Consider the following 15646-nt stretch of genomic DNA (forward strand, 5'->3'; position numbering starts at 1 on the left):
AAACTCCTGAGTTGGTTAGTTTAGTATCTCTGATTTGTGAACTGTTTTACCTTCAGTGTGGATGTGGTATCATGATTAGGTAGCACATGGTCTAGTTGGGTGAAACGGATCTTTACATTCTTTGGTTAATTGTGTTTTAAGAAGGGATTTTGTACTAGAATTACATTGAATGCATTAAATTATATTAAATGCATTAAAATATCATTATTCAATATTAGATTATACCATATATTAGAAAAAATCCAAATGTATGTATAAAAGGAAAACTTTTAGAAATGATGAAGAAACAGTAAAACCAATGCCACATCTTTGGCTTCATAGGTTGGACATGTCCCAGGAGAAAATCCAGTGATAGTGATTGGTCGACCTTGACCTACATGGGTCTCTCCTCTTTACAAGGGAGATGCGGTGGGTCAACTGGTTAGACACCTGGTAGCTGCCCCAGGAAATGCTTGGGGTTGCTGTTTTTCTGCATCAGAAAGTTGAATGGGGCTTGGCACCTGTAGCTCAGTGCCCGTAGCTCAGTGGTTAGGGTGCTGGCCACATACACTGAGGCTGGCGGGTTCGAGCCTGGCCCGGGCCTGCTAAAACGACAACTACAATAAAAAAATAGCCAGGCGTTGTGGCAGGTGCCTGTAGTCCCAGCTACATGGGAGCCTGAGGCAAGAGAATCGCTGAAGCCCAAGAGTTTGAGGTTGCTGTGAGCTGTGACATCACAGTACTCTACTGAGGGCGACATAGTAAGACTCTGTCTCAAAAAAAAAAAACCAAGTTACATGGGTGTCTGCAGTAGATAGTCATTCTACTGCTGACGGGAGTAGCTTGGTATGCTTCCCACATTGTGAATTTGTGGAGAGCTTTAGTTTAATTGATTGTAGTCTCTTAAAAGAAACACAGTTCTTAACTACCAACCCTCATTTAAAGCAAGATTCAAAAGAAAATATTTGAGAGTTTTTTTTTCTTTTGGTTATATGTCTTCTTAAGTGTGGAATTCAGTTTTCAGTTTTCCTTATATTGAAATGATTGTAATCCTTATTTTACATCATTATAATCTTTTAATTATTGGAGATTTTAGAGATACTGGGAATTATTTTCTTCCTTGTTTATTAACTAGTACTATGTTATATTTTAAAAAATACCTAGACTTTTAAATATTTTAAAATATAAATCAGGACGGCGCCTGTGGCTCAAGGAGTAGGGCGCTGATCCCATATGCCGGAGGTGGCGGGTTCAAACCCAGCCCCGGCCAAAAACCACAAAAAAAATAAAATAAAATAAAAAAATAAATAAAATATAAATCAAAAGTTATCTTTACCTAAAAAATGTTTTTCATAGAAAAATGCTATATCAAATAAAGATTAAATCTTAATCCCAGGTCTAGTGGTTATCCTGAGTCAATTAAAAAAAGATAAATTATGGCTTGGCGCCCGTAGCACAGAGGTTACGGTGCCAGCCACATACACTGAAGTTGGTGGGTTCAAACCAGCCTGGGCCTGCTAAAACAACAATGGCAACTGCAACAAAAAATAGCCGGGCCTTGTGGTGGGCGCCTGTAGTCACAGCTACTTGGGAGGCTGATTCAAGAGAATCGCTTAAGCCCAAGACTTGGAGGTTGCTGTGAGCTGTGACACCACGGCACTCTACCCAGGGCAACATAGTGGGACTCTGTCTCAAAAAAAAAAGGGCGGCGCCTGTGGCTCAGTGAGTAGGGCGCCGGCCCCATATGCCGAGGGTGGCGGGTTCAAACCCAGCCCCAGCCAAACTGCAACAAAAAAATAGCCGGGCTATTTTTTGGTAGCACTAGGTACCTGGTAGTAACCAGGTACCATTATTAGTGCTGAGCAAAGAATGTAGAAAATAAAATTCAACTAGTAAGAAGATATTTGAAAAGCTATTCAACCATGTAGGTATTAATGAGCGCAAATTAAAATGTGATTCTAATTTTTCAGGAAATATTTTTTAAATGACAATACTCAGTGGTTTTATTGCTTATGATGATACTGTTTCTTTTGATAATACAGTTTATTATAGCTTTTTAGGATATAGTTTGTTGGAGCACCAGCAGTGTTCATACATGGGATAGGTGTACTCATGAGACTCCAATATAAGGACATAGTCTTACTTGTGGAAAAAAGTTTTATTCACAAATATGTATATCTTTTAAATAGTAAAAATATTGGGAAAGAATGCAAATGTCCAAGATTGGGAATGCTTGAATATGCTGTATTAGTGCCTCTAGGCTACATATTGTGCACTTATTTAGTATTGCAATTAGTATTTCTAAAAATGATGTTATAGTATAGGGAACGTGTGTGTACATGTAATGCAAAGTGAAAAGAGTAGGGCAAAAATCATATATGCTGTTTATTTATAATTGTATAAATATTTTATGTGATCTGTCATCAGAATTCATAGTGATTGTGTTAAGGAAGGAAGTAGGTTTATGAGCATTTTTTGGTTCTTTTCTCTAATCCTCATATTTTATGAATGTTGTTTATTTTTGATAAAAATGCAATAAAAAATTTCATTGTATTTTCTTTATTTTTCTTGAGAGATGGGGGTCTCTGTTGCCTGGGCTTGAGTGCAGTGGAGCAGTCATAACTCACTATAACCTTAAACTCATGGTCTCATGTGATCCTCCTGCCTGGGCCTCCCAAAGTACTAAGATTATAGGCATGAACTACTATATGTGCTCATTATATTATATATGTGCCGAGCCCTAAAAATTTTAAATGTGGTTAAAAACTTGCCTTTAGAGAATTTGGCTTCCTTGATTCAATAAATGGAGATGTGGATAAACTCAGCCTTTTTCCATCTTGTCCACTGTGGGACGCTACCCTGTTACGCTGTGGTGGCTGATAGTGACTGCTGTGGAGTCAGACCGTCAATCTTCAGAACTTGCTCCTTTGCTTCATGTTGTGTACTTTTTCCAGGCTCAATTCATTATTGATGACATTGGCGTAATATACCCTGTTTCCCCGAAAATAAGACATCCTCCGAAAATAAGACCTACTTACAGGAAAGATAAGACGTCCCCTGAAAATAAGACCTAGCACATCTTTGGGAGCACACCTTAAAATAAGACACTGTCTTATTTTCAGGGAAACAGGGTAGCTATCAGGATTGCTGGAAAGCTTCAATTCTTTAATACGTGTTAAGTCCTCAAAATAGTGTGTGGCAAATAACTAGCCTCAGTACATTTTCATCAACTTAATTTCCCCAACATTTTTCCTAAATATACTTGTTATATTAAATATTTATAGAAATTTTCCCTCTAAGAGCAGTGTTTCATAATAATGATATTGAGCTTCTAGCACATTGTTAAATGCTTGATAGTGTCTAAATTCTTAAAGAAACTTACAGAGGGAGATGAAATTATTTTTTTAGAAAGTTTTAGTAATTTGCCAAAGATTATTGAGATAGCAAGGGGGAATATTCTAAGTCATATAACTGAGAAGGAGTTTTAAAAATGTTTAAAGTTTATTTTAACTGCTTAAATAACAACAAAAAAATTGAAACAAAATCATTCTTAGCCTTTTAGCTTACAGTAAGTATGAAAACAGTCAACCCATAAAAACGGATGGCATACTTAATTAAATTTTTTTTTATAATTCATTCCTTTGTAGTTTTTGAGGGGATGAACTGAACTTGAGGAAAAATTAGATAATTTACATAAAATGACATGTGGTGCTTCAGTTAAAAAAAAAGCATGGATCAGAGAGATATAGCCTTTCTTTTTTTTTTTTATTTTATTTTATTTTTTATTTATTTATTTATTTTTTTTTATTGTTGGGGATTCATTGAGGGTACAATAAGCCAGTTACACTGATTGCAATTGTTAGGTAAAGTCCCTCTTGCAATCATGTCTTGGATATAGCCTTTCTTAACAAGATCAGATTCATAGAGCTCATTAAAATGGATGCTGAAATCATTATGAAAACTAACAAGTAGAATAAATTAAATTTGTAAGATTGGTTTATAAGCTGTACTTCTACTGATGATTTCTTTGGTAACCAGTAAAGTTATTCTAGATAATCTAATGAAAGATCCAGGTTACACTGTCAGAATTTTCTACATTTTATTTCTGTGGTCACTGAACTTTAAAATTTTTATCAGTAAAACTAAATGATTACTTGAATATTTTGCTCTTTATATTTTCTTTTTTTTTTTGGCCAGGGCTGGGTTTGAACCTACCACCTCTGGCATATGGGACCGGCGCCCTACTCCTTGAGCCACAGGCGCCACCCGCTCTTTATATTTTCAAATGATACTGAATAAAAAGCACAATAGCAAGTTGTATTTTAGAATCTACATTATGATTTCAATGTTGGAAATAAAATGGAGTTCAGTAAGGAAAAGCAGAGGAGATGTGGAAATAAAAGACAGATGATATGCAAACAGGGGAGAAGAGATAATGGACTTGATGTGTAACAAATTGATGGAAAATGAACAGGACTCACTGAATTAAAAAAATTAAAAATTCACGTAAAGGTTAGTAAAATTGCACTATAGCAACAAATACTTCTAGGATCCTTTTCCTTTTCTACCTTGATCTGATTAGATAATTTTAAACTTTGTACTGTCTGTTATGCCTAACAGAAGAAAATTTTAGATTGTCCAATTCAAAGGAGAGTTAAATAGTTACTGATAAGATTACAGAAACCTAAAGAAATGTAAATAAATCTTGTACTGTAGTATTTTTAGCTAAAAGTGTTCCGAGTTGGGTTTCACCCTATGTCATTTTCATGATACCAGAATTATTAGAGTCATTTTTGCTTTCTAACCATTACCTTGAGAGATTTTGCTTTTCTTTTTCTGGATCTTAGCAAAATGGACTTATGGGATGTTTGAAATGGCAAAAATAAGTTGCTACAGACAGGAAGACAATTCATTGTTAAACAGATAAGGTATTAAAAGGCTGTGTCAGTGGTCTTTTAAACACCATGTTAACTCTTCCTAGCAATCTTGGAGACTGAGGCAGGTGGATTGCTTGAGCTCAGGAGTTTGAGACCAGCCTGAGCAAGAGTGAGACACCATCTCTAAAAATAGCCTGGTGTTATGGCAGATGCCTGTAGTCCTACCTACTTGGGAGACTGAAGCAAGAGGATTACTTGAGCCCAAGAGTTGGAGGTTGCTATGAGCCATGACGGCATAGCACTCTACAGAGTACCGCAAAGTGAGACTCTGTCTCAACCACCACCCCATATTAATTCTGTATTGGAGTGTGAGTAAAACAAAAATGATCATGTATCTTATGTTCACAGAAAGGAATGTATTTTACATTACCACTCAATACAGGTGTGCATGCAAAACACTGAAATAAATGTTTCACAAAGTAATTCTTACGTCTCCATGACATTCTATTCTATTCCAGTTTTTGAAAAGTAATTTTTTTTTTTTTTGAGACAGAGTCTCACCATGCCACCCTCCATAGAGTGCTGTCAAGTCACAGCTGACAGCAACCTCCAACTCTTGGGCTTAAGCGATTCTCTTGCCTGAGCCTCCCAAGTAGCTGGGACTACAGGCGCCTGCCAAAACACCTGGCTATTTTTTTGTTGCAGTTGTCATTGTTGTTTAGCTGGCCCTGGCTGAGTTCAAACCCGCCAGCCTCGGTGTATTTGGCTAATGCCATAACCACTGTGCTACGGGTGTCAAACCTGAAAAGTACTCTTTATTAATTCTTCTGAGCTGATTTCATAACCCATTACAGGTTAATGCTTGCAAGTTTGGAAAAAAAATCTCCTAATTGATACTAATGTTAACAATAATCATAGATTACAGAAAACTATAGAAACTAGAACTGGAAGAGATCTCTAGAGAGAGATTATCTAGCTGTTTTGGGTCTAGTTAGTATTCGGGCAGGAGATTATCTAGCTTGTCCTCCTCCGTCCCTGTTTCCCTGTTTTCCTTTCTTTTGTTTTGTAAATGCTGCATTATAAGAACTTTCAAATGTATTTACAGGTAGAGAGGGCAATTAGCCTCTGGTATTAATAAATTTTTCCTCATTGGATTATATTGAAGTAAATCCCTGATATATCAGTGTACCTGTAAATACTTTAGTATCTGTAGAAGATAAAGGATCTTTTTTAAAAAGCATATTCAAAACATCCTTACTGTGTCAAAAAATGATGGTAATTCATGATATCATCAAATATCAAGTAAATCTCTCTGATTGTATCATAGTTTTAAAACATCTAGATTGTTTAAATAAGAAGCCAAAGTCTGTGCACTGTATTTATTTTGTTTTCTTTATTTATTTTATCTTATTATTTTATTTTATTTTTTTGGTTTTTTGGCCCGGGCTGGGTTTGAACCCGCCACCTCTGGCATATGGGACCGGCGCCCTACTCCTTGAGCCACAGGCGCCGCCCTTATCTTATTTTTTGAGACAAAGTCTCACTTCATCACCCTGGGTAGAGTGCCATAGTGTTGTAGCTCACAGTAACCTCAAACTCTTGGGCTCAAGCAATTCTCTTACCTCAGCCTCTCAAGTAGTTGGGACTACAGGCGTCTGCCACAATGCCTGGCTATTTTTAGAGACAAGGTCTCGCTCTGTCTCAGGCTGGTGTGCACTGTATTTAATAGATAGATTGCTTCAATCTCCTTTCCTTTATAGGTCCCCTTTGTGTGTGTGTGTGTATTGTTGAAGAAATCAAGGTCATGTAGATATTTTGATATTCTGGTCATTTAACATATTTCTCTGTCTCTTTTACGTAGTATTTCCAGTAAACTGGTGGTTAGATCAAGAGGCTTTCTTAAGTTTCTGAATATTGGCAAAAATGCTCCAAAGATGGTATTTTGAATTTCCTATAGTGTGACATCAGTAGGCATATAATGTTTGTCTTGTCTTTTCATAATGTTAATACTATCAGTGGCTTCAGGTCTTATGGCTCTAAATGTATACCCCCCCCCTTTTTTTTTTTGAGACAGAATCTCACTGTATCCCACGGACTGCTGTGGCATCAAAGTTCACAGCAACTGCAAGCTCTTGGGCTTGAGCAATCCTCTTGCCTCAGTCTTCCAAGTTGCTGGGACTACAGGTACTCGCCACAATCATGACTAGTTTTTCTGGTTTTAGTAGAGGTGGGATCTCCCTGTTGTTCAGGCTGGTCTAGAACTCCTAACGTCAAGCAATCCACCTGCCTCGGTGTCCCAGAGTGTTAGGATTATAGGTGTGAGCCACCATGCCCAGCCCCTAAATGTATCCATTATTAAAACCCACCATCAGTTCACCATCTAATGGACTATCCATTGATGATCTTTGAGTTGATTCGTTGTTTTGTTAAGCATTCCAAAATTGTGTATCACTTATTCCTTTGCAATTATTAGCTGGAAATTTCTGTAAGGACCTTTACCTTAACTATTGGAACTTCCTTTATGACTATTTGGTTGTAAGGAAAGGTGGAATTAGTGCTTCTTTTTTTTTTCTCCTTTATCATCAGATTTTTAGGATAATGTTTCTCTAGACTTATCCAAATGTGACTAAGTTTTTGGTTTTAATTTTTCTTTTTAGTATCATTATGAACCACTGGATTTAAACATTTGATGTGCTTCACACCAGTGAAGTTATTATTTTTTCCCATTTAAAAAACATTTTCATATTTTATGGGGATACATACATTTTGGTTACATATTTTGCTTTTGTGTGGATAAAGTCAGAGTTAATCCCAGTTATTCAGGAGGCTGAAGTGGGAGGATCTTGTAAGCATAGGAGTTTGAGGCCTGCTTGGGCATTTAAAAATTTTTTTAGATTGTTATGGATAAAGATATTATTCTATTTGATGCTCAAATTGTCCCATCTTTGGCCAGTAGGAGAACTTTTAGATTTACTTTAAGGAGCTTCTGACATGATCTCAGGAGTCTTTGAATTTCCAGTGCTCTTGAACATTATATTTCCAGATCTAGAGTCAGCTTTTTCTCCAAGTATTGGTCAGACTTTCAAGTTACCAGATAAACAATTAAATGACTTGATTAAAAATGCTTGTTGGAAAACTGGTCTTTAGGCCAGTGCCCTTTCCACCATCTATTGCTGCCTCTACCAATTGAAACACACAGTGCTGGTTACCTTCCCTATGGCTGTAGCCCTGCCCTCCTTCTTTTTATGGGCTATTTTTTCTATAGTGTGGGTTGATAACTGTCTGATTCTCACTATCCTAGCTTCCTGTATTGGTTGGAGTTGGCTCTGTGTCCTGACTTAGACCCTTAGATGTAAGAGACAGATGCTGGAAACTTATTTAGAATTGATTAGTCACATTACTCTAAAAAATGGGTGTCTTGCTTTTGAAATTTATTTTTCAATATTTAATTTTGAGACAAGAGTCTCACTTTCTTGCCCCAGTGGAATGCCATGGCATCATAGCTCACAGTAACCTCAAACTCTCAGGCTTAAGTGATTCTCTTGCCTCAGCCTCCGAAGTAGCTGGGGCTACAGATGCCCACCACAGTGCCTGGCTATTTTTGGAGATGAGGTCTCATTCTAGCTCAGGCTGGTCTCGAACTTCTGAGCTCAGGCAATCTACCCACCTTGACCTCCCTGAGTGCTGGAATTACATGCATGAGCCACTTCGGCTGGCCTCAGTATTTAATTTTTAAAAACCTGTTCATGTTTCACACTTACAGAAGGCACAAATGGTCTGGATGATGAAAAATAATGGATAGTTTTATTAATCTTCTGTTTATAGCTGCTTAAATGATCTTTAGTAGATATAGATGTATCTCCCTAGTTATGTCTAATTTGGAGTAATATCTAATAATAGCTAATAATAGTGCTTGCTTTACACCAGGAAGTGGTCTAAATGCTTTTACATATTAACTCAGTCCTCAAAAAGACGCTATGAGGCAGCTATTATTATTCTAAAATTATAGCGGGGAAACTCCGGTAAAGAAAATTTATAGGACTTGTTTAAGATCACACACCTAGCAACTGGGAAAGCCAGGATTCCACCCTAGACCCTCTGGTTCCAGACTGTATTAAATTAGTTTCCGTTTCCAAAGTACCAATTATACTAACAGTAGGTGGAGGTGGGCTAGAAATGTATTTAGAAGTTGATTTAAAATATATGTGTTGTTTAGTTTATGGCTTCTGTTTAAAATTAGTACATTTAGTTCATGTTTCTATAGTCAAATCTAGGACCTTTTCTTAGGTATCTAAAATTGCAGGCAGCTCTACAACATACTGATTTGATTTTTCTGTATTAAAAACTTCATAAATCGGGCGGCGCCTGTGGCTCAATGAGTAGGGCGCCGGCCCCATATGCCGAGGGTGGCGGGTTCAAACCCCACCCCGGCTGAACTGCAACCAAAAAATAGCCGGGCGTTGTGGCAGGCGCCTGTAGTCCCAGCTGCTTGGGAGGCTGAGGCAGGAAAATTGCTTCAGCCCAGGAGTTGGAGGTTGCAGTGAGCTGTGTGATGCCACGGCACTCTACCGAGGGCCATAAAGTGAGACTCTGTCTCTACAAAAAAAAAATAAAAACTTGCATAAATCAGGCCATGGTGGCGCATGTTTGTAATCCCAGCAATTTGGGAGGCTTAGGTGGGAGGATTGTTTTTGGCCGGGAGTTCAAGACTGTATGGGCAACATAGACCTCATTTCTAAATCAGTAGTCCCAGCTACTGGGGAGGATGAGGCAGAAAGAATGCTTGAGACCAGGAGGTCAAGGCTGCCTGAGCTATGATTATGCCACTTCACTCTAGCCTCCTGCAGAGGGAGACCCCATCTCTTAAAAAAAAAACAAAACAAAAAAAACAAACCCTCAAGACTCGCATAAGCAATAAAACCCAGTGGCATTATATGTGAGGCAATTCAGATAATTCTCCTAACAGATGAGAATGCCGCAAACTCTTCCTTAGCCATAGAATTTATAAGCTCTGACAAGCTTACTTGTGTAAAAGAAGCTAATGATCACTTGTATTTTAAATACATTTTTTCTATTTTTGAAGAGATATCATGAACAAAATTGATCACGGTGGCACAGACACATCAGATAATTTTGCCCTAATTCATACTTAATTCATAATGGTGCAGGCAGATTTATTACTCAGGCCCCCTTGCTCTTAGTTTATCCCTCTCTTCTAGATCTCACAAGTATGTAAAAGGTGAAAGATGTGTACAGTCTGAAGAGAAACCAGCGTGTGCTCTCCTAAGTGTATGTTAGTTCTGGGTAGAAAGCATGTCTATCCCTACAGACTCTTAGTCTTTACATTTAAACATGCTCTACTATTTTTCGTAGAAATTAACATTAAAATACTATTGAAGGCATTTCATTTAAAATTGTTTACTGACACTGGATGTGGTGGCTCACGCTAGTAATCCTAGCACTCTGGGAGGTCAAGGCAGGTGGATTGCCTGAGCTCAGGAGTTTGATAACCAGCCTGAGTTTGAGTGAGACCCCATCTCTAAAAATAGCTGGGCCTTATGGTGGGCGCCTGTAATCCCAGCTACCTGGGAAGCTGAGGCAAGAGGATCACGTGAGCCTAAGAGTTGGAGGTTGCTGTGAGGTAAGATGCCATGGCACTCTATCATGGGCAACAAAATGAGACTCTGCCTCAAAGAAAAAAGAAGCAATTGTTTACTGTTTGTACTTCAAAGAGAAACAGTGGCTAGCACAGTGGCTCATGTTGTAATCCTAGCACTCTGGGTGGCTAAAGCAGGAGGCTCACTTGAGCCCAGGCTTTTGAGGTTGCAGTGAGCTATGATGATGCCACTGCCTCCAGTTGGGCAACAGAATTGAGATCCTGTCTCAAAGAAACAAAACAAAAATGAGAATTAAATTCAATAGACAAAATTATTCTGCCTAATTGTTATGAAAGTTTCTAAAGCATTTTCTTGATTTTTTTCAACAAATAGTTTGTAGTGTGACAAAGGCCACAAACTAAACTTAGTTTAGCTTGGCAGTGGCAGTGCTATATCTGATTGTGTCCTAGAAGTCACAAATATACATATGCAGGACATATGGGAAAATGATCTTGCCTAATGTAAAAATTATGGCATGGAGGAGAGAAGAAGAATTAGCTATATTTTAGATCGGGGGTTAGCACACTTTGGCCTGTGAGCTAAATCTGGCCATCCACGTGATTTGTAAATAAAGTTTTATTGGAACACAGCTATACTCATTCATTTATGTTTTGTTTTTATTTTCCTTTTTTTTCATTTATGTTTTGTCTATAGCAGAGTTGAATAATTACAATAGAGATGATATGATCTGCAAAGCATGTCAGATTTACTATGAAGTCCTTTACAGAAGTGTTTGCCAATTTCTCCTTTCGATTTGAAAGTGATAATTATGAATGATTACTACTTACCTATTGCTTGTTTCTTTTTTCTGACTATTATCTTTCTTTAAATGTATTAGACATATTGTTGTTTGACTTTTCCCTTCTAGTCACTGATGTATCTCAAATAAATTTGAAGAGAAGTGAAGAAAATGAAGAAATCAAGAGTGATCAAATAAAGAAAAAAAGGCAAAAAGATTATCAACCCAACTATTTCCTTTCCATTCCGATCACCAACAAAGAGGTGCTATTTTTTAAAAACTATTTTTATTATAAATAAGACTATGAGGTTTTATTCTAAATTATACGTAAAGTATGCTAAATGCTTATGTAGCATAAGTCCACTTGCTCTCAACTTGTATGAGTCTTTGGTAGCATTTTAGCAGGACCATACAGAGAGTATTTCTATTTAAATAATACTTTTGAAAAGTGTTATTTAAGCAGTCATATCTAAACAGCAATGTTGTGAAAGGTGCTTGAAGAAATGTTGCCAGATGGCACATCAAGGTCCTTAGCAAGTCTTTGCTCACTATATTGGAGTTGCCCTTTGGAAGCAGAGAGCAGCGACCAGCTGAGAAAAGAAGATTCTGAAATCTCTGTTGAGAAAGCAAACTGGGGTTTCTTGCTGCTTTGTCTTGTTTATGGTAGTAATTATTGCAACACAGTTTAAAAAAAATTATTCATTGCACTGGCCTAGTGTTGTACCCTAAGCTTGGTAGAAATCTATTAAAAATCTGAAAAATTAATGTGGTATAAATAATAGGAAACGGGACCAGCCAATTAGCCCATACCAAGAAACCCTTGAGAGAGAAAATGACTGTATCTAATTACCATGGCTAAAGCAGTGTGGTAGGAATGAAAATGCCTCAGGACAGAACACCTCACTTGGAAGGCTGTTTTTACATCTTGGCCCAATTTAGGAACCAGATCTGAATTTCTTTTTGATTGTGGGTTATTCTCTCTTGGACGGGACACATTTTCAGATTGCTTCGCTCCTCCTATTTAACTAGAGTATCTTCAGAGAATGCTAATGAATTTTTAAAAATCAAATCAAACAACATTGAAATCAAAGAAATAAATATCAAAAGAAGAAAATTCTATTGGGTACGTTTGGAAAAGTATCTAGTCTGAGAGGCACAGCTTATCTGAGAAGAACAAATACATGAAAACAACAAAGTGCCCTAGCCACACGAGATTTTAGATTTGATGCGGTGAAGAATCGTATTCTGATTGTACTGATATACATGCTCAATTCCTTTGCCTGGTTAACAGTAAACTAGTACTTAAAAGCATTTAGATGGTACAAAGTGTAGTGTAATCAGCAATTATATATTATATTAAAATATTTGCAAGTTGTTTCTTTGAAATTTAAGATCATGTATACATCTTAGCCGAGCTCAGGGAGTGAGAGGTGGTGCTGCTTTAATCGCCATCCAGACAGAAGCCAGGGCCTAGGAGACTGAACGTCAGACAGTTGAAGTGACGTCCCGAAGGACACGTGATTTGTGTTTGGAAGAGAATCCAGGCTCTCTGTTTTGCTTCGTTTCTCAGAGATTGTTCCGCCTCCGAGTCTCTCAATGTAGACGTTCCATGAGCACTTGGAGGTGTTGCTCTTACTTGGCCGTTCATTTTGCATTTCTCCCTTCGCACCTCTGTTCTTTGTTCCTAGTGGACTGAATGACAACTCCACACACATCACCCTCACGCCTGCCTCCACTCCCCTCCTGGCCTGGTTCTGCTTCTCACCTCTTCCAGCGAAGACTGGGAGATTGGTGGAGCCATGTGCTGGCAGGACAGAGCAGATGGGGAAGGTGACAGAGAGGAAGGAGAAATTCTTTTGATCTACAGTCGAGGCCACAAGGGTGTTGGGAGGAAGGGGAGGAGAGAGTTCTGTCTGCAGCTCTTAGTTTTCACCTTACCGGCTGCTGTAGCCTTTGTTTCTGCTTCTCCCCCCGTGAGGCTGTGCAGATACACCAGAGCGGAAAGAGTGCAGGCCTTGTCGTCCAAAAGACCTTGCTGGAGCAGCAGCTGGGTCACAGGCTGTGTTGTGGGTGTCGGCCAGGCCACCCAATTTCTTTGCATTTCAGTTTTTCCAAGCGTGAAATGAGGTAGGTGTGTAATACCTACCTCAAGTGATTATTTTCTAAACCCAAATGTACATGTGTTGTTGACGCGCTTATGCACGTCTAATTTTCCCATTGAAAGCAGAATAAAGACAGACTCCACCAGGCTCTGTCAGGTTTTGTCTGTTCTGCTTTCTCCACTTCAGCCCCTGCGCTTTCTGCTTGAGTTCCGCTGGCCTGCCGTGGCCTTGCCAGGCTCCCTGTGTTCCAGGGAAACCTTTTTTTTTTTTTTTAGAGACAGAGTCTCACTTTGTCGCCCTCAGTAGAGTGCTGTAGCGTTACAGCTCACAGCAACCTCCAGATCTTGGGCTTACGTGATTCTCTTGCCTCAGCCTCTTGAGTAGCTGGGGCTACAGGCGCCGGCTACAACGCCAGGCTATTTTTTTGTTACAGTTTGACCAGGGCCGGGTTTGAACCCACCATCCTCGGTATATGGGGCAGGCATCCTACTCACTGAGCCAGAGGCACCGCCCATGGAAACCTTCTTTAGCTCAGAGTTTTCTCTTCCCTCCTTTTGGTTTTGTTAATGCCTGATTCTCAGCCCAAACCTCTCCACCCTTGACCACTTGGACTAGGTGAATGGCACCACTTTCCTTGCCACCACTCTCTCCCCCCCAGCAAAGAGTGAGTTTCATAGCTGTTTGTCATTTGTCATCTTAGTAACTTTACACTTCCTTCTCCATGAGGTTTCTGGTGCATTCCCAGTACCTAGACAGGCACTTGTCCAAAAGTAGGTGCACACGTGTGTGTACATACACACCCAGCTGTCATTTAAAGGGTGATGTGTTTCTGTCCTAACAGGTTATAACCAGCATGCTTAAAAATAATAAATACAGTGTTACACATGTTGGTTTCATAATTTAGGTTCAGTACTAATTATTTGTTTTCAAGGATTAGGATGATTTCCCATTGTGGGAAATGCAGGTTAAACCATATACTTGGATGTGTCCCTGCACCAAGACTTATTTGTAGTTAACAGCTTAGCAAATTTACATACAAATATGGGGAGAAGATGTAGGATTGGGCAAGATCAGGAGATATGTTTTATATCTTCTGCATGAGTACCTGTTTTGTTTGTTTTAAAGTATATAATGTTCATTTTCTTCTTAAACTGCTTGTGAGCTTTTGTGGGAAGGCTTGGGAAAAGAAGCACCATTTATAACATTGTTTCAATGGAAGACTGTATTCCAAGTTCCAATTAAGTGACCTGCAAACAAGCTTTTGGAAGCTAGCACATTCACAATGAGTTGCTCTACTTTTGGCCTCTACTTGTTGGCATCTAGTTTCAAAGAAAAAAAGTATTTGGAAGTATACAGGTTTTTAATTTTAAATATGTTCTTAGAAGTTTGGAATTCTTTATTAATGGAAAATCTTGATTTCACATTTTTAAGGAACATATTTGGAAAATGAATTAGAAAAGACATTAAAATATGCTAATTGGAAGTATATGAAAAGATGTATCTTTCTGTTAACCTGCAATTACATGTTCGTTTCAAAACAAAACAAGAAGAAATTTTGATGGTGTTACAATAAACCCTAAATGCTTCTTACACGGCTAGAATTTAGTTTTATTATTAATTGTTTAGTTAGTAATTCTGGCTGGATTTACCTACATGTTGGTTTTGTATACTTTCTTAGATAATAATGTAAAGTGAACCAACATGGAAAAAATATAAGGGATAGAAGCTGGTTAAAATTAGGAATAGATTAATATTTTAAGTATGTTTTTAAAATATGGAAAAAGGTGATTTTCTTTAGGGATCTTAAAAGGCATTTGTTCCATTTAATCCTGTATTTCATCTTTTTGTAATGTGAGAATTGCTGGTCTTGTGAAAATGTGAAAGTAGGTTAGTGCATTTAGTTCCTTTCTGGAAAATGTAATAGTAAAAGTATTTGATACCGTCATGCCCGTGCTAAGGCCTTGGTAGACACACGGCATTCTTCTATTTGAGGATGATTTCTTACTTTTACTCAAGTTATTGGTATATCATCAGTTTCTCCAATTTTAGTATAAGTGCTGCCAAAGTGAGCACATATATTATCAGTTATTCAAGTTCTTTTCATGGTTGTGGACAAGCAAGAAAAAGGAGAATATTCAGCTTTAAAGATAAATTAGGGGAAAAAAAGATACATTAGAGAGCAAATTGATGTGATGATTCTAGCAAATCTGAATGAGGCAATAAATTTAGGAACAGTATGTATAACAGATTGGAGAAATTCCAAAACTGGTATCAAAATATCAGGTAAAAGAC

At 38.0% G+C, this 15646-nt stretch overlaps 1 protein-coding gene across 8 annotated transcripts in view; it reads left to right on the forward strand.

Moving 5' to 3' along the window:
• AKAP7 (A-kinase anchoring protein 7) overlaps nucleotides 1–15646 on the forward strand; it is a 208351-nt gene that overhangs the window by 6973 nt on the left and 185732 nt on the right. For all 8 annotated transcript variants that reach the window (XM_053591930.1, XM_053591923.1, XM_053591926.1 and 5 more), the window contains exon 3: nucleotides 11382–11515. In XM_053591930.1, coding sequence (XP_053447905.1) covers nucleotides 11382–11515 — 134 coding nt within the window. The remainder of the gene's footprint in view (nucleotides 1–11381; nucleotides 11516–15646) is intronic.

The sequence above is a fragment of the Nycticebus coucang genome, chromosome 5 (genome assembly GCF_027406575.1).
Source record: "Nycticebus coucang isolate mNycCou1 chromosome 5, mNycCou1.pri, whole genome shotgun sequence".
NCBI lineage: Eukaryota > Metazoa > Chordata > Mammalia > Primates > Lorisidae > Nycticebus > Nycticebus coucang.